The sequence below is a fragment of the Callithrix jacchus genome, chromosome 2 (assembly GCF_049354715.1).
Source record: "Callithrix jacchus isolate 240 chromosome 2, calJac240_pri, whole genome shotgun sequence".
In the NCBI taxonomy this organism is placed as follows: Eukaryota; Metazoa; Chordata; class Mammalia; order Primates; family Cebidae; genus Callithrix; species Callithrix jacchus.
Window position 1 is genome coordinate 56342992 of NC_133503.1, and position 20209 is coordinate 56363200.

At 41.1% G+C, this 20209-nt stretch overlaps 1 protein-coding gene across 12 annotated transcripts in view; it reads right to left on the reverse strand.

Annotated features, from left to right (window-relative positions):
* Positions 1-20209, reverse strand: part of TIMD4 (T cell immunoglobulin and mucin domain containing 4) — a 122638-nt gene that overhangs the window by 30917 nt on the left and 71512 nt on the right. For 8 of the 12 annotated variants that reach the window (XM_078365775.1, XM_078365777.1, XM_078365779.1 and 5 more), the window contains one exon: positions 2484-2825. In XM_078365775.1, coding sequence (XP_078221901.1) covers positions 2484-2799 — 316 coding nt within the window. In that variant the 5' untranslated portion in view covers positions 2800-2825. Of the gene's footprint in view, positions 1-2483; positions 2826-10710; positions 10797-20209 lie in introns of those variants that run through there. The other 4 variants (XM_008988780.5, XM_035289425.3, XM_002744433.7 and 1 more) reach the window with 1 other exon arrangement.

The following is a 20209-nucleotide window of genomic DNA, read 5'->3' on the forward strand; positions in this document are numbered from 1 at the left end:
CTGGTCCGCTGGCCTGGACCATTGTAATGCCCAGTAAAATTTTATTTCCTGCCCTGACCCTGACCCTTTCCTTCCAATGTATTCTTCACACACTGCCTAGAGTAATCATTTAAAATGTTGGCCAGGTGTGGTGGCTCATGCCTGTAATCCCAGCACTTTGGGAGGCCAAGGTAGGGGGATACTTGAGGTCACGACCAGCCTGGTCAACATGGTGAAACCCTGTACTAAAAATACAAAAATTAACTGGGATGGTGGTGAGCACCTTCGATCCCAGCTATTCAGGAGGCTGAGGCAGGAGAATCGCTTGAACCCAGGAGGTTGCAGTGAGCTGAGATCATGCCACTGCACTCCAGCCTAAGTGACAGAGTAAGACTCCATCTCAAAAAAAAAGAAGTCAAATGTAATTATGTCCATCCCCTGCCTAAATCTTTTACTGGGTGCTCCTTGTCCTTAAGATAGAGAACCCAGTCCTGCAACTTGGCCTACAAGCTGCAAGCCTCCATTTGACCCAGCCCTGCCTTTCTTTCCAACCTCATGTCTCCACCCGCCTGCTGTCACTTTTTCCTACCCAACTGGCCTTTCTTTAGCTTTTTGAACACATCAGCAACCTGCCCACTGCACAAACCTTTGCACCTGCTGCTTCCTATTCTCATTCCTCACGAGGCTGACTCCTACTTAACTCTCAGGTCTCAGCTAAAAGGTTACTTCTGCAAGGAGGCCAAGTGGATTCTGCAATAATTATTAGGCTTTTGTGTGATGTGCGCTCATACTTTACCTCCACAGCCTTTATTGCATTCCATAACTGCACATTTCTTTTATTGCTATTGTTTAAAGTCTATTTATCCCATTAAACTTTAAGCATCATGAGGAAAAAGCTGTCATTTATTTTGTTCTATGCTATAAATCCAATAATTATCACAGTGTCTGGCATATAGTAGATGCTCCAAAAACATTGCATGAATGAATAAATGAGTGCATCGAAAGTGAGCTCAAAGTATGTAAACTAGAGTGAGAATGTAGTCTCAGACAGTAAAGATTGGTTCATACCAACACCACTCACCCCTAAACATCTGATTTGAGCTTCGATAGCCACCGTTTATTCTACAAATCTCATCCTTTCTAGAATATGCCAAATTTTCATGGACTCTAATGGACCAGAAAGACACCATTTGTTCCAAGTGAACTTGGAAATGACCTCACAATATATTGTCAAGTATTCTATAAAATAATAGTTGGTTATACCCAATTTGAAAAGAGAAGACTTGAGTGGGAGTCATTTAACATCAATAAACCTCATTTCTCTCTTCTGCAAAATTGGAATACCTTCTCTTTACCTCACAATGTTGCCTTAAGAGAAAGATATACTAATATGTATGTAAGTTCTTAAATTAGAGTCATCCACATCAGTTGGTCTCAAATTTTAAAGTGCATTAGAGTCACCCAAAAACTTAAGAATGTAGGCTGGGCGTGGTAGCTCACACTTGTAATCCCAGCACTTTGAGAGGCCAAGGCAGGTGGATCACCTGAAGTCAGGAGTTTGAGACCAGCCTGGCCAACATAGTGAAACCCCATCTCTACTAAAAATACAAAATTAGCTGAGTGTGGTGGTGGACACCTGTAATCCTAGCTACTTGGGAGGCTGAGGCAGGAGAATTGCTTGAATCTGGAAAGTAGAATTTGCAGTGAGCCAAGATCGCACCACTGCACTCCAGCCTGGGCGACAAGAGCAAAACTGTCTCAAAAAAAAAAACAAAACAGAATATAGATATCTAGATTCTTGTCTTCCAAGGTGCCCATCCAGTTAGGAATAGAGTCCAAGGATCCTCCAGGTGACACTGATTCAGGCGGAATACAGAGCTCACTTTGGGAAGCTCCATGCCAGAAAACTACTAAAGATGATTATTATTAGCATTATTCAACCATAGGCTCAATGCAGCTCAAATTTCTGGAGTCCCAGCATATTCCAAATTATATCAAAAGTGACTGATAGTAATAGAAGAAAGAGCACCTGAAAACTGCTATGACTGTGTCCAAATCTCGGGCCCTTTCTCCTCTGCCAGAAGTGGCAAACCATTAGTTTACTGGCTGAAGCTGAACCATGAATACATTTTACTTAGTTCATGCAATTTTTGTATTATTTTAAATCTGCCAACATGCAAAAAATCAACAGAGTTTACATAAAAATGGATAGATCTAAAAACACTGGACCCAAATATCTGCAAGGTGGCAATCCCCTGGATACATAGCAGCTGCCTCTTCAAATTGACCCTGCAATTCACTGGTTCCCTTTCCACCTTCCACTCATTTCTGTGGCTGCTTTTGTGTTTACTTACCTACTTCATACCACGGCATTTCATTTCAAATTCTATCTTCCCACACATTGTAAAAGCAATTCTAACCTCTTTACCACCAGCCACTGATTCTATTATCCACTAAGCACCGAATCTCCCCTTCCACAGACATGAGGCCCTTCACGTGCTTACCTCTCTGTAGCTGCAGGCGCCTGTGTAACTTTACATCGTTGAACCAGCCAGGCACCTCTATGCGGCAGCAGTACACACCGCTGTCACCTTCACTGGGATTTAAGATGGTCAAGGAGACATTGCCCCTCTGGAGAGTCCCCCAAAGTCTATATTTTGCTGACTTTCTTGAGGTCACCCGCGTTCCATCGGTGTGGATGAGCTCCTCGTTGCAACCGGAGTTGGGGCACTGGCCTTTCCCCCAACACATGCTGTTGCTGTCCTGAGACCAGGATGGGTACAGACAGGGCAAAGTCACGGGCTGACCCAAAAACCCCATGACAACGATCTCTGATGTGGCTGGTGCTGCAAGGAAAAATGTGAAAAGGTCGTGCAGTACTGAAATCTCTCGAATATGCTACGCAGTTTTTGTGCTAATAGATGCTTCCAGGAAGATGGAAAAAGCTGGAGTCTATGTTTCTTCTCTTTCTCTTTTTCTTTTTTTTTCCTTTTTTTGATACAGGGTCTTGCTTTGTCACCCAGGCTGGAGTGCAGTGGTGAATCATGGCTCACTGCAGCCTCGACCTCCCAGACTCAATCCCTCCTCCCACCTCAGCCTTCTGAGTAGCTGGGACCACAGGTGTGTGGCACCACTCCCGGCTAATTTTTGTGTTTCTTGTACAGATGTGCTTCGCAGTGCTGCTGTGCTCCTAATTCCACATGATTCTATCCCCCAAGTGCAGCCAAGTGGCCACTTGAATCTCTAAACTCATCTCCATGGCAAGACCTTTTTGCTGATTTAAATCCTCTGATTTTAGTTCTATTCGATAACCAATAAACTCTCACATGAAAAATCCTGACCTTGTCACCCAATTCCACTTATTCATATGATCAGGTGGGCTGTTTTCTACAAATCGATATTGTGGGCTACAGACTGAAAAGCTTCAACGGGTCTCCCAATCCAGAGAGTGCGATGAGAGAAAGGTAGGCTGTAAATGTACATGTTCTACTTCCTTCTCTTCTTTCAGTGGAAATTACTGAAATTGGGAATTAGTTGCTTTGGACTAGTCGTTTGCTGTTAGATAATATGAAGTTAGGTGGAGCTCATGGACTATTTGTCTATTTTTAATGGACAAATAATAATTATGTATATTTATGGGGTACCATGAGATGTTTTGATATATATATACATTGTAGAAAAATTCAATCAAGTTAATTAACATATCCAGCACCTTATCAACTTAACAAATTAGTGTGGTGAGAACATTAAAAATCTATTAGCAATTGTGACGTATTTAATACATTATTAATTACTATGGTCACCATGCAGTGCAATAGATCACTAAAACTTAGTCCTTCAGTCTAACTGAAACTTTGTACCTTTTAATCAATATCTCCCCTTTCCCTATCCCAGCCACCCACCCCCCAGCCTCTGGCAACCACCTTTCTTCTGTTGCTATGGGATTAACTTTCTTAGAGTCAACATATAAGGGAGATCATACCGTATTTGTCTTTCTATGCATGGCTTATTTCACTTTGTGTAATGTATTTTTTTAACATTAACGCAAGAAGGAACCACAGAAATTATCTAAAATGACAGCTATGAGATAAAAAAAAAATGCTGCAGGGTTAGGTTTACTGCATCAGCTAGTTGAGATGGAATGTTTCACCTTTTCTAAAATGAAGTATGAGTGTCCCAACCTCTGCTACTCATTAGCATGACCTAAGGAGCTTGTTAAAAATACATAGTTTATTGCCCAAACCTGAGCCTGAATCCCTGAGACCAAGGCCCATGCATTTGTACTTGGATTAAGTTCTCCAGGTCACCCTGATGTAGTTGACTGGCTCTCCAGTGTTTGAGAACCATTAAACAAGCTCCTCTAAGATTACGTTCATCTCTGATTATCTGCAGAACATTTTCACTGTTAAAAATGTTAAGCCCATTGGCTTCATTGTGCATCAGAGATTATTCTAAACCATTTCCCTTCCCAGAAATGCTATTGAAGTGAAAGCCAGGCGGGCTGTAGATCTCAGATTGTTGGGACAACACCCTGCTCCCCCTTAGGTACCTGGGTCCTTGCTCATTGTTTTCTCCGAGGCACCCTCCTGTGAGATTCTCTATTCACTAACTTCGCTGACTTAGTTGGCTAAGTTATATAGAAGGCATGGCCAGCAGCGCCGTGTTCCTCCCTGACTCAGTTGACAGTAACATCCAGGCATTCCTCTCTCTAGGAGAAGGTGGACATGTACCCTAAGAGTCACCTGGATGGTAAGAAAGACCATGTGCTTCTGGGATTTTCCATAGTTGGCTTTATTTCTAAAGACAGTCTCAGCCAGGCAAGGTGGCTCACACCTGTAATCCCAGCACCTTGAGAGGCCGAGGTGGGCAGATAACCTGAGGTCAGGAGTTCAAGACCAGCCTGACTAACATGATGAAACCCTGTTGCTACTAAAGACACAAAAATTAGCTGGGCCTGGAGGTGCATGTCTATAATCCCAGCTACTCCAGAGGCTGATGCAGGAAAATCATTTGAACCTGAGAGTCAGAGGTTGCATTGAGCCGAGACTTCGCCATTGCACTCCAGCTTAGGCAACAAGAGTGAAACTCATTTAAAAAAAAAACAAAAACAAAAACAGTTTCATTTTGTCGCCGAAGCTGAAGCGCACTGGTACAATCTCAGCTCACTTCAACCTCTGGGTGTTCTTATGATAAAAGGCCATTCCCAGTTCGGACCAGACTGCAGCCTTCCCTGAATTTGTTCTCTTCACTTTGCCACATGGAAATGTTTCACAGATTATAAATGCAGTGGGACACTACGCGCAGTGGCTCATGCCTGTAATCCCAGCATTTTGGGAGGCCGAGGCGGGTGAATCACTTGAGGTCAGGAGTTCAAAACCAGCCTGGCCATTATGGTAAAACCCTGCATCTACAAAAACAAAAATTAGCCAGGCATGATGGCAGGTGCCTGTAATCCCAGCTACTTAGGAGGCTGAGGCAAGAGAATCTCTGGAATCTGAGAGGCAGAGGTTAGAGTGAGCCAAGATCGCATCATTGCACTCCAGCCTGGGTGACAGAGCAAGACTCTGTCTCAAAAAAAAATAAACAAATAAAAAATAAATGCAGTGGGAAGTCCATTTTGCCTCCCATGAATCCAGGAGAAAAATAAGAAGTTCAATGTCATCACCCTCAGCTGTGTTAACAACATAGAACATATTCACCTAGAATTAATAACTACTAAAATATGAACTTAGCCACATGTGGTGGCATAGGCCTATAGTCCCAGCTACTCAGGAGGCTGAGGCAGGAGGATGATTGGAACCCAGGAGTTTGAGGTTGCAGTCAGATATGATTGTACCACTGGACTCCAGCCTGGGCAACAAAGCAAGACTGCCTCAAATTTAAGAAAGAAAAAAGAAAAAACATATGATCTTTTTCCTATGAATATTTGATAAATTAATAAAACATGTACAAGAAGTATTCCACTGGAGAGTCAACATTTTATTTTCCCAAGTACCATAGTATGAAAGGAGGCATCCTAATTGCTCAATAAGAAAAATCCAATAGAGAAACTAGCAGGAGACATAATGGGCAATTTATAGATAAGAAAATAGGAGCAGCCAATTAATTTCACCCATTAGACTGGCAAAAACTTAGAACACTGAACATATTGAATATTGACCAAGGCGTGAGTAAACAGGGCTCCAAGATACTTGTGGGAAGGGACTTAGGAAAGGACTCAGCCTCCTGAGACAAATCAGAGTGAAATGGGGGCATGAATTGGTACAGCCACACTGCGAGGAAATTTGGCAGTTTCTATTAAATATTCACTATACATGAGTCCTAGATATGCCTTAGCAATTTCATGTTTGTTATCTACCCTAGAAAAACACATGTTTACAAAGATGCCTATTTGCAAATGTTGACTGCAGCCTCCATGTATATGTGAATGAAATGGACAATGAATGTACATATGAGGAATGGCTAAACTGGGGTATATTTATTCCACGGAATTCTATGTAGATTAATAGCATTAGACATAGACCTACGTGAATTGACATGAAGACTCCAAGCCATTTAATGATGAAGAGGGCAAATTTCAAAACAAGACATAAAATATAAAACCCTTCTTGTAAAACAAATAAATAAAACAATTGTCTTTGTTTTTGTGGGCTCAGACATTTGAAATTAAATACACAGAAAACTGGTGCAATAGACACCAAACTCATTGTGTCAGTTACCCCCAGGATCAGAGGAAAGGGACTGGAATTGGGGATAGTAGTCCAAAGGGCATTTGGCTTTATAACATTTTAATATTTTCACCAGGAGTGTCTCTGTATTACTCATCTTATTAAAAATTCATATAAAAAAAGGAAGCAGGCACTGGGTAGGGCAGGAAAAACATCCATTAGGCTCACATTGTAAACCCCATCCTGCCAGTTACTGCTTTTGTGTTGTTGGAGGAAAGCCATGGTAATATTGAACTCATTATCATCACAAGACAAAGGGGATAATACTCACCTCACAAATGGTGCTAAGGTCCACATAAGGAGGAGTATCAAATGCCACGTGAAATTAACAAAGTATTAATACGCATAACCAAGGACATTAGAATTTGGAACTAAGACAAAAAATGGTTCCTGTCTATTGCAAAAGTATCCCTCAGTAAAGTAATTGCTGGTATCAAATCAATTTCACTTCTGTGGAGCTACCTGGAATGCTGGATACAACGTAGGTCCTTATGCCAGCTTGTTCCTTCCCTAGCTGGTGACCTTGAGCAAGGCTGGCTCTTCCCCAGTCTGAGTCTCAAAATCACCATCTGCAGAGTGAAGGGCACCTTTTAAAAGTACATCCAGCTTTGATTCTTGGTGATTCCGAGCAGTCACTCTCTTTTAAGTTGGACGTCTTAGAAAAGGCACATATAGGCCAGGCACAGTGGGTCACACCTGTAATCCCAGCACTTCAGGAGGCTAATATGGGTGTATCACCTGAGGTCAGGAGTTCAAGACCAGACTGGCCAAACATGGTGAAACCCTGTCTCTACTAAAAAATACAAAAAATTAGCCAGGTGTGGTGGTGGATGCCTGTAATCCCAGCTACTCAGGAGGCTGAGGCAGGAGAATTGTTTGAGCCTAGGAGGCAGAGAAGTTGCAGTGAGCTGAGACTGTACCACTGCACTTCAGCCTGGGCATTGGAGTGAGACTCTGTCTCAGAAAAAAAACACACACAAAAAAATTGAAAACAAAAAGAAAAAAGAAAAGGCACATATGGAAAAAATAATAATAAAATTAAACAAAAAACAGTCTACCAAGTACTGCCTCCTTCAAGCAGGACTGGAAAAGCCCCTCAACCAGTGTGCTATAGACCCCAGCAGCTTTCAACCTAACAAAACTCTCCAAACCTCAAGTTTCCAGGGTAAGACAAAGTCAGTAAAAAAAACATTGATGAAAAGGCAGATGGTAGTTTTCTCACATCTAAACAAAGAGGTGCTCATACCAAACCCAAAGTAGAAGTGTGAAAGTGACAGGGACTGCTTTCATTCTTAGATTTTTTTCTTTTTCTTTTTTTTTTTTTCCTTTCTTTCTTTCTCTCTCTCTTTCTTTCTTTCTTTCTCTTTTTGAGATGCAGTCTTGTTCTGTCACCCAGGGTAGAATGCCTTGGTGCAATCTTGGCTCATTGCAACCTCTGTCTCCCAGGTTCAAGCAATTCTCCTGCCTCAGCCTCCTGAGTAGCTGGGATTACAGGCACGTGCCACCACACCCAGCTAATTATGGTGATTTTAGTAGAGACAAGGTTTCATTCATCATGTTGTCCAGGCTGGTTGCAAACTCCTGACCTAAGGCGGTCCACCCACCTTGGCCTTCCAAGTGCTGGGATTATAGGCGTGAGCCACCACACTTGGCCTATAGTAGATTGTTTCTTGAGTGCCTATAATGTATTAAGCATGGAACTAGGTGCTGAAATATAACAAGCCTCAAAACAGACCTGGCCTGCCCTCACGGGGCCTGCAGAGTATCGGGGAAGAGAGACAGGTAAGCAAGCATTTGCTAGAGTCACAAGTTTGCAGATGCAGGAACTCCAAGGAGAATGAGAACTCAGAGCAGAAACACCTAACCTAGTCCAGAGGCTACAGGGTGGCTGGGAAAAGCCTGACTTAAGTAGGGACCTGAGGATACATAGCACTATCGAGGAAACAATGGCAGAGAGAATAGTATAATACGAGTTTGACAGGCAAGCAAATACGTATATTTTCCTTTAAATGTGGGTGTTTTCTCATGGACCATGTTGGAAAGGTTTCTGCACATAAAAATGACCAAGAGGTAGAAGAAAAAATATTTAACATCATTAATCATTGGAGAAATTCAAATCCAAACCACAATGAGGTATCACTTCATTCCTTTTAAAATGGCTCCTATCAAAAAGACAACAAAAAATAACCATTGCTAATTAGGATGCAAAGAAAGAGGAACTCTCATACACTGTTGGTAAGAATGCAAATTATTACAGCCATTATAGGAAACAGTATGGTGATTCCTTAAAAAACTAAAAATAGAACTACCATATGATCCAACAATCCCACTACTGACGATAATATCCCAAAGAAAGGAAACCAATTAAAGAGATACTTGCATTCCCATGTTTATCACAGCACTATTCACAATAGCCAAGATATATCAACTTAAGTGTCCATCAATGGATGAATGGATAAAGAAAATGTGATATATACACACAGTAGAATATTATTCAGCCATGAAATGAAACTCTGTCATTTGCAACAACATAGATGGAAACAGAGTTTATTAATATTATGTTAAGTTGAATAAGCTAGACACAGAGAGACAAATATTGCGTGGTCCCGCTCCTACATGGAAGCTGAAAAAGTTGATCTCATGAAAGCAGAGTAGAATAATAGTCACCGGAGTCTACAAAGAATAGGGAAGAAGGGATATAAAGAAAGGTGGGTTAACGGGTACAAAAATACAGTTAGTTAGAACATGTGGAAAAAAGAAAAAAAAATACTGTTAAAAGGAAGGAATAAATCCTAGTGTTTAATAGCACAGTAGTTATTAATAATTTCTTGTGTACTTCAAAATAACCAGAAGAGAACATTTGGAATGTTCTCAACACAAAGAATTCCAGCACTTTGGGAAGCTGGGTGGGTAGATCACCTGAGGTCAGGAGTTCGAGACCAGCTTGGACAACATGGTGAACCCTCATCTCTACTAAAGATGCAAATTAGCTGGGCATGGTAGTGGGCACCTGTAATCCCAGTTACTCAGGAGGCTCATTTGAACCTGGGAGGCAGAGATTGCGGTGAGCCGAGATCATGCCACTGCATTACAGCTTGGGTGACAGAGTAAGACTCCCATCTCAAAAGAAAAAAGAAATTTATTGTTTCAAGAAATGAATATCCCAATTACCCTGATTCTATCATTGTACATTGTATGTATGTATCGAAATAACACACAAGTAGTCCATAAATATGTATAGTTATTATATATCCATTAAAAAAACATGGACTTTATAAAACTTCAAGGACTATTCAATATTATCTTATCCTAGAAGAACAGATTGTGACAACTGGTCATTTAAGAAGCCAGGGCCCTCATTTCAACTATGGGACAAATACGGGAGCACCAGAGCAATTTAGATGTATTCCCAGTGTCAAGACTTAGTGCCTGAGATGCAGCTGCAGTGCAGTGCAGGCCAGAACACTTGGCCCTATACCATCAGGATGCAAAGGACTTCACTGGCCAAACTGTGTGTACCTCTGCATCATCCAAAACCCAAAAACAACGTGCAGAAAAGAAACCTTACCATAAGGCCTCACCCCAGCAAAACAAAATAAAAAACAAACAAAAACTTCTAAAAAACAGAGGGAATGATAAGAATTATCACAACTCTCACCAGAACAAATTCTCCTGACTTATTGATTATATTAATAACACCCATAGAGGAAATCTCTTTTCCCCAGTTTAACTGACCACTTATTTCTGTGTCTCTTCTTCAGTTGCCATTTCCAATATAAACCCAAGTTACCCCAGCCTAAAACCTCCAGACCCGTCTCTGGATAAACCTCTGTGTAAGGGGGAGGAGAGACTCTCCGCAGAAGAAAGCCTAGAAGGGAGAGGGGAGGAATGCAGAAATGAAGTGAGCCTGTGCTTTATGGAGGCCCAAACCAGTGCATGGAAGTCCATCACACAATAGCAAGTCCTCCAGGAACTTCTACATAGAAGGTTTCAGAACACTTACTCAGATAAAGCCCCCAAAACTCAATCACCAGCCAGAGAACAAGAGTTTCTTTGGACATTTTGACGGTTGACCGGAGCTAGGAGTCTGTCTATCTATCCAGAGCCCATTTCTTATACTGCAGTTAATGCTGACAGGGTGGGACTCTTGTTTCATTTCTCTTTTTCCCTCATAATCTTCCCGTTCCCCTGTCCTAAATGGCTTCCCCCAATTGGTGAAGCATGATGAAATGTGCTGAGCCCTTTTCTCCTGGTGACTAATGTGTGTGTGGAGGGATGGCATGGGCACACTTGTGCCTCTTTGTATAGTGTATAGTGTATAGTGGGTTTCCTATATGTGCATGAGCATCCATGCATGTGCTGGTGCAAATTTGCCTGTATAACCTATGCACGTGCCACAGTCGTCCCAACCGCTGTGCAGCCTATTACAAAGCGCAGTTGACTCTCCACACTGGCTAATGTTTACATGTAGATTTCTCATGGGGCCAAAACCCAGACTAAAAGTTGGCTCCATTTCCATTCTAGGTTCTCCCTCACCCTCTCCCCTGGTCTCCTTGCCCTGATAATGGAGAAAGAAAAGTGAAGACAGGCACAGTGGCTCATACCTGTAATCCTTGCCCTTTGGAAAGCTGAGATGGGAGGATCACTTGAGGCCAGGAGAGTTTGAGACCAGCCTGATCAACATAGCAAAACCCCCTCTCAATTTTTTATCTTAAAAAATGTTTAATAAAAAAATTAAATTAAAAAATCTGTAAAGTTTTAGGAAGACACTGAAGCCCAGAACTTCCTGATTCCAAAGCTTATGGTAAATCACTACATTGTCCTTTGACCTGTGACCCTTTGGGTAATGTGTCCATATGACTAAGCCTACCTGTGTCTTGCTCCTACTTAGTACCAGAGAGAAAATATAAGACTGCACAGATGTTCCAGATTTTTAAAAATCCTCAATTGAGTGTAACCAGCCAACAAACGTCAAACATTTCAACATTACTTCTACTGAAGGTATCAGTGAAAAATCTAAATTATCAGGTGAGGTAGGTTGTGGACTCAGGAAAGCCAAACTAACATGGGCAGGGATGAAAATAAGGGGATTCAGAGTGAAACTTTCCCCTGAATGCCCACAGAACCATGGGATCCTTTCCCTATTCTCCCCAGGAACCTGGAGAATTTAATCTCTGGCTAAACTAAATGGTCCCAATAAAACATTTTCAGATTTTTTTTTTTTAGTGTTCCCCAACAAAATCACCCAACCCTCCTTCAATAAGTTCACCAGTTCATGAGCCTCAGCCATGTATGCAGAACTTTTAATTAGTTTTTAGTGTCATTTTCAAATAAGAACAGATAACCAGGGATCATCAGACATTTGAGGAAAATATTTATCATAAAAAAGAAAAAAACAACAGGGTGAGCTAAAGAGAACTTCAAAAAAATTTTTAAAAGCTAATATTTTCTCAGAAAGAAAGATTTTACGTCCATGAAAAAGAACATAGATGTTATGAAAATGAAAAATCAGAGACTAGAAAAGAACTCGTAGAAATTAAAAATATTATACCTACCCCTGAATTTTATGAAAGGTTTGAAAAATAAAGTTAAGAAAATTTGTTAGAAAATATAATTATCTACAAAGTCAAAGGGCCAGGATTGTTTCAGAACATTACCAAAGAAAATAGAGGAAAGGAAATTACTAAAGAAATAATAAAAGAAAGACTCTCATAACTAAAGAACATGGCTCTCAGCATTGAGAGGGCCAATCAAATGCTAAGATCAATGAATGAAACTATCTCCACAAAGCAAGACATCATCATGTATTCTGAGAACATCAGACATAAAGAAAAGATACAAAAAGACTCCAGAACAACAACATATTGCATTGATGGATTTGGAATTAGAATGGCATTGGGGTTCCAAACAACAAAGCTAGAAAATAATGCATGAATGCCTTCAAAATTCAGAGGGGAGGCCGAGTGTGGCGGCTCACACCTGTAATCCAGCACTTTGGGAGGCCAAGGTGGGTGGATCGCTTGAGTCCAAAAGTTCCAGACTATCCCAGCCAATATGGTGAAAACCTGTATCAGCTGGGTACAGCAGGTCACGCCTCTAATACCAGCACTTTGGGAAGCTAAGACGGGCAGATCATGGTCTCTACTAAAAATACAAAAATTAGCTGGGTGTGGTGGTGCACTCCTGTAATCCTAGCTACTTGGGAGGCTGGGGCAGAAGAATCACTTGAACGCAGAAGGCAGAGGTTGCAGTTAGCTGAGATCACGCTCCTGCACTCCAGCCTGGGTGACAGAGACTCTGTCTCAAAAAAAAAAAAAAAGAAAGAAAAAGAAAAGAAAGTCTGTATCTGCCAAAAATATAAAAAATTGGCCAGGTGTGGCAATGCATACCTGTGGTCCCAGCTACTCCAGAGGCTGAGGCAGGAGGATTGCTTGAGCCTGGGAGGTGCAGGTTGTAGTGAGCTGAGATTGCGGCACTGCACTCCAGCCTGGGAAACAGAGCCACTGCTCACAGTGATGGGATGAATATTTTATGGATACTTGGGAAATTAAGAAAAAAAAGACAATGAAGGTCAAGTGTGGAGGCTCATGCCTGTAATCCCAGCACTTTGGGAGGCCAAGGCAGATAGATCACTTGAGGTCAGGAGTTCCAGACCAGCCTGGACAACATGGTGAAACTGTCTTTACTAAAAATACAAAAATTTGCCAAGTGCAGTTGTGGGTGCCTGTAATCCCAGCTACTTGGGAGGCTGAGGCAGGAGAATCCCTTGAACTCAGGAGGTGGTGACTACAGTGAGCCAAGATCGTGCCACTGCACTCCTGGGTGACAGAGTAAGACTCCATCTCAAAAAAACAAGCAAACAAACAAAATCGGAGGTAATTATTACAACCAGGAAAGATAAAATGTTGTATTAGAAAAGAAATGTAATTATGGTGCGTTTGCTAAATATGAAAGCTATTAGTAGTTACATATCATGATAATGTAAAATCTGGCTCTTGGCTTAACATACACTTTTCTTTTTTTTTGAGACAGAGCCTTCTAAGTAGCTGAGACTAGAGGCATGTGCCACCATGCCCAGCTAACTTTTTGTATTTTTAGTAGAGACGGAATTTCACCTTGTTAGCCAGGATGGCCTCGATCTCCTGACCTCGTGATCCTCCTGCCTCAGCCTCCTAAAGTGCTGAGATTACAGTCATGGGCCACTACACTCAGACTTTTTTTTTTTTTTTTTGACATAGAGTCTTGCTCTGTCACCCAGGCTAGAATGCAGTGGTGCAATCTTGGCTCATTGCAACCTCTGCCTCCAGGGTGCAAGCGATTCATCCCTAAGCCTCCCAAGTAGCTGGCATTACAGGCACGCACACGCCTGACTAATTTTTGTATTTTTAGTAGAGACAAGATTTCGCCATGTTGGCCAGGCTGGTCTCAAACTACAGGCCTCAAGTGGTCTGCCTGCCTCAGCCTCTCAAAGAGCTGGAATTACAGGCATGAGCCACCGTGCCACAACTTAACACCCAATTTTGATATGACTATACTGGAAAGACTGGTAGAGAGGAAGTGGGGTAGGGGTGTAAGAAAGCCAAAGTCTATTCACCTTTATAAGAAATCAACAAATAGTGTCTCAAATGTATCTATCAGACAGTACCAGCATAAACACACTATGAGTAATATGAAGGTAAGAACCAGAAGAACAAGCTCAAACGAGTTTAAATTTAATGCAAAGAAGTGGGAAAGAAATTTGCCATTTTTTAAGTTATAAACCTTTTACAACTTAACTTTTAAAAATGTATATATCGAGGCTGAGTGTAGTGACTCATGCCTCTAATCCCAGCATTTTGGGAGGCCAAGGTGGGCAGATCACTTGAGGCTAGGAGTTCAAGACCAGCCTGGCCAACATGGCGAAACCCCATCTCTACTAAAAATACAAAAATTAGCTGGTCATGGTGGTGCGAGCCTGTAATCCCAGCTACTCAGGAAGCTGAGGCGGGAGAATCTCTTGAACCCAGGAAGCGGAGATTGCAGTGAGCCGAGTTTGCACCACTGCACCCCAACTTGGGCAACAGAGGGAGACTGTCTCTAAATAAATAAATACATAAATAAATAAAATGGATGTATTGAGCATACCTAGCACCCACATCTTAATTTCTACTTCTACCCTCCCATAAAAAGAACCAGAGCTTCTTGGAGAAATGGCTGATTCTAGTACTGAAGCAAAAAATATACAGAATGAGCCTGGAGCATCCTGCAATGTCAGTAAGTAAAAGCAAGAAGGTGCTAAAAAACAAAAGAACAAAATTTTAAAAATTTAAAAATTAAAAAAACTTTCCCTAATGATGGGATTATTTTAAAGGGCAAAGGAGGAGCTCCACCTCGAAGCTGGAAAACATGAGCAACAAAATAAATAAAAGAATACCAGATTATAATTCAAAGTATAAAATAAATATCTGAGGCCATACTGAAAGAAGTAAATTATTGAATCCACGAATAAGTAGGGGAGAATAGACAAATCTTCTGCCCGGAAGTATTATATATAATTTATGTAAATGCTCCCCACTCAAGGAGATAAAGCACAAATCCCCACTCTTTAAGTGTGGGTTTGACCTGGTGACTTCCTTCAACACATAGAGTGGGGATTTGCTGGGCGACGGAGAAAACTAACATACACTACCTAAGGCACACAATCAAGGTCAACATCGGCCATAAGTTGAGTTGATAATATGTACCCTTGATATGATGTAATATAAGGGTCACTTTACCTCTATGGACTTCCTCCTCAAAACCCAATGACATCGAATCATGAAGAAAACAAGCCAGGTGCGGTGGCTCACACCTATAATCCCAGCACTTTGGGAGGCTGAGGTGGGAGGATAACTTGAGCTCAGGAGTTCAAGACCAGCCAGGCCAACAATAGTGAGTCCCTATCTCTATTTTTAAAAGATTAAATAAATAAATAATGTAATGTAGTATCCCAGACGGGATCTTGGAACAGATAAAGGCCGTTAGCTAAAAAGTAAGAAAAGATAAATAAAGTATGGATTTTAGTTAATAATAATGTACTCATCTTGGTTCATTAATTTATTATTATTATAATTATTGAGACAGAGTCTCACTCTGTTGCCCAGGCTGGAGTGCAGTGGCATGATATCGGCTCACTGTAACCTCTGCCTCCTAGATTCAAGTGATTCTTCTGCCACAGTCTCCTGCGTAGCTGGGATTACAGACACCTGCCACCATACCCAGCTATTTGTTTGTATTTTTAGTAGAGATGGGGTTTCATCACGTTGGCCGGGCTGGTCTTGAACTCCTGACCTTAAGCAATCCACCCACCTCAGCCTCCCAAAATGCTAGGATTACAAGCATGAGCCACCGCACCTGGCTGGTTCATTATTTTTAATAAACATATCACCTTAATATAAGCTGTTAATAATAGGGGACACAAGTGTATGGGAACATGAGAACTCTCTGGTATTACCTTTCATTTTTCTGAAAATCTAAAACTGCTTTAAAATAAAATTTATTTTTTTTTAAATGCACACATTCCTTTGTTTTAGGAATGTAAATGTTAAAAGTAATCTAGCATGAAAAATGAGGCTAACTTTGGTAGTCTCTTCCTAAGTTAGAGTCCATGATTAGGCTTCAGAATATTCACAAACAGCCTAATATACGATGCTCAGTTCTTATTAAAGCATATTTTTGAGAGACTCCTAAGCAGCGATGGGTGTTTCATGTATTTGCCGCCTTCATTTTCTGCATTTGGAAGTTTGCCTCTGGGGAACCAGACTTTCCTCATTCTCAGTCAATGCAGCTCAGGTGACATTGATTTCATTCATGGGTGCAATTGGCTCATCGATAAGCAAGTGACTCAAATGAAGTCAAGGATACACAATCTTGAGATGTTTATTTTGACTTTTAAGAGATAGAGACCTTCTCTATTTTTCTCTAGTCTGAGCTGTGAGAAAATGAGCCGGAAGCTAATGGTAGCAGTCTTGCCACCAACGAGGAAAGCCTACCTCATAAGAGAAGCAATCAAGCAGAAAGCAAGTGAGGAAATTAAGCAAGCCTAGGTCTATGACATGAGTGGAATCCCTAAACAAAGCACATCAATGAGGCAATAAATTCCCTTTTGGGCTTAAGTCAATTTGCATTGGGTTTTCAGTCATTTGGAATCTTAAATCTACTAAAAAACCTCTACAAAGTGAGAATTTGGCTGGATGATTTTAAAGTCTTTCCAATTTTAAGATGTTATACACACACACACACACACACATATATACATATTTTTTTTATTGCACTCTGTGTTCTGGGGTACATGTGCAGAACATGCAGGATTGTTGCATAGGCACTTACATGGCAATGTGGTTTGCTGCCTCCATCCTCCCATCACCTATATTCTGGCATTTCTCTCCATGTTACCCTCCCCAATTTTAAGAGTTTAGGACTGAGAACCATGGCTCATGCCTGTAATCCCAGCACTTTGGGAGGTTGAGGTGGGCGAATTGCTTGAACTCATGAGTTTGAGACAAGCCTGGGCAAATGGCAAAACCTCCTTTCTACAAAAAATACAAAAACTAGCAGGGCATGGTGGTGTGTGCCTGTAGTCCAAGCTACTCAGAAGGCTGAGGCATGAAAAGCACTTGAAACTGGGGAGTCAAAAGTTGCAGTGAGCCGAGATCATGCCACTGCACTCCAGCCTGGGCAACAGAGCAAGACACTGTCTCAAAAAATAAATACACGAATAAGTAATAAAAGAATTTATGCTATTATCTTGTTCAACCACCTGCTTCACCAAACCCCTGATTCACCTCAAACTTGCAATCATTGAGCAAGTGCTTGTCAACTATTATGCTTAGACGTGGGAATTCTGTTAGGCGCTGAGAATAAAGACAAATAAGGCTAGATTTTACCTTTACAGAACAGTTTCAAATCTTTAAACAAAGGAGGGATTATCAGGCCCCATTTTACAAATAAAGGCATGAGGCGGGAGAAGATAAAAGACATGTAATAGGATGAAAATAGAATCCAGGTTTTCTGATAAAGAGTCCTTTATAGTAACCAGTACTTTCTTTCTGGTAAATGGCATTTTTAAATAAAATCCCTTTCGTTCATTTTTATTCATTCATTTCTTCATCATCAATAGCAAGAGTCAGCAAACTATGGCCCTTGGACCAAATATAGCCCAACATCCACTTTTGTAAAGAAACTTTTATTGCAACATGTCCATTTTTTAGCATATGGCTGCTTTCATGCCACAATAGCAGAATTGAGTAATTGCAACAGATATCATATGGTCCACAAAGCCAACAGTATTTGCTATCTAGTCATAACAGAAAACGTTTGCCAACCCATTGAGTTCATGCTATGTGCAGGCACGGTGCTAAACCCTAAGACTGCTGTATCAGACAAACTGCTGTATCTTGCCCTCGTTACGCTCACAACCTAGGCGCTGGGGAAATGGAAAAGGAATTAACATTCATTCAACTGTAGCTATGTGCTAAGCACTGTGCTAGGTCTTGTTCACGTGTAATCCCAACAACAAACCCATAAAGGAGGTATTACATTTGACATTATACATATAAGAAAAGAGGGATTGGAAGACATTGAAAACTTAACTCAAAATATTGCTTTTACTACCTAGTATATTCAAGCTGATTTCAGGACAAGAATATTGAGATTCACTCAAATTGCCCCAACAAGGGCACATGCAGTCTGGATTCAGTACCTCATTAGAAAACGTCAAGGGGTTACTTCCTCTGCTCTTCTCTGGGGTATCTCTTTCTGTCCGTCTCTCAACCTCTCCCCTGACCAGGTTTCTCATGATACCAACTTTCTCATGATCCTTATTATACACCCTAGCCCCAAATCCTCTAAGTGACCCCCAACCTAGCTCTCAGAGTTCACTCACTCTTTCAATTCTAAATGCCAGATTCCTGAGGGAGAACTTGAGCCCCTCTGGTTCACATTTTCCAAGACAGGCCTCAGATTGTTTTCCACTGGCTGCTCCCTGTCATTGGCTACCCTGAGATCAGCCTTGCCCTGGAGAAGAAGGATCCCATTGTGCAGAATGCCACCATTCCATTTGCAGTTTCAGCCCTCGGGCTGTGGATAGAGTACAGTTACTCAGAAGTGGCTGGGTTTGGTAGACAAATTAGCTGGGTATGGTGATGTGCAAATTTGACTAGCAAATAAAATAGAAATAGAAATTTTTTATGAGTCTATCTCCAAAACAATCATTTAAGTCACTTAGGAATCCAGTCAACTGGAAGGAATGGAAAATCCAATTCATAGTAGCCTAAACAATAAGAGGTTTGTTTTTCCTCTCATAACAAGAAGCCCGGATGTAGACAGCCCAGGGACTCAAAAATATCAAGGACCCAGACTTTTCTCTTTCTGTTCCTCTATGCTGGTTTGTCACACCCTCATCACAGGAGGGCTGAGGTACTTCTGGACATCAAGTTCATGTTCGGGAAGGGGAAAGGGGAGATAGAAAAGCTTTCACATTGTTAGTCTGACTTTTTATTTGGGAAGAGAAGCCCTTCTTGACCGACTTGACTTATCCAGAACTAGGCCACCAGCTTACCCTCAAATCTACTGTATGAGATTGATATGATTGGTTTATTTTTTTTCATTTTTTATTTCTCCATAAGTTATTGGGGTACAGGTAGTATTTGGTTACATGAGTAAGTTCTTTAGTAGTGATTTGTGAGATTTTGGTGCACCCGCCCAAGGAGTATGCACTGCACCAGATTGGCAGTCTTTCATGCCTTGCTCCCCTCCCACTCTTCCCCTCAAATCTCCAAAGTCCACTGTATCATTCTCATGACTTTGCGTACTCATAGCTTAGGTCCCACATTCAGTGAGGACACACAATGTTTGGCTTTCCATTCCTGAGTTACTTCACTTAGAATAATAGTCTCTAATCTCATCCAGGTCACTGCAAATGCTGCTAATTCATTCCTTTTTATAGCTGTGTAGTATTCCACTGCATATCTATACCACAGTTTCTTTATCCACTCATTAATTGATGGGCATTGGCATTTGGGGTGGTTCCACGATATTGCAATTGCTAATTGTGCTGCTATAAACATGTGTGTTTAAGTGTCTTTTTCAAGCAATAACTTCTTTTCCTCTGGGTAGATACCCCGTAGTGGGATTTCTGGATCAAATGGTAGCTCTACTCTTAGTTCTTTAAGGAATCTCCACACTGTTTTCCATAGTGGCTGTACTAGTTTACATTCTTACCAGCAGTGTAGAAATGTTCTCTGTTTACTACGTCCATACCAACATCTACTGTTTTTGGATTTTTTTTTTTTTTATGACCAGTCTTACAGGAGTAAGGTGATATATCACATTGTGGTTTTGATTTGCATTGACCTGATCATTAGTGATGCTGAGCATGTTTTCATATGATTATTCGCCATTTGTATATCTTATTTTGAAAACTGTCTATATATGTCCTTAGTCCACTTTTTTATGGGATTGTATTTTTTTTTCCTACTGATTTA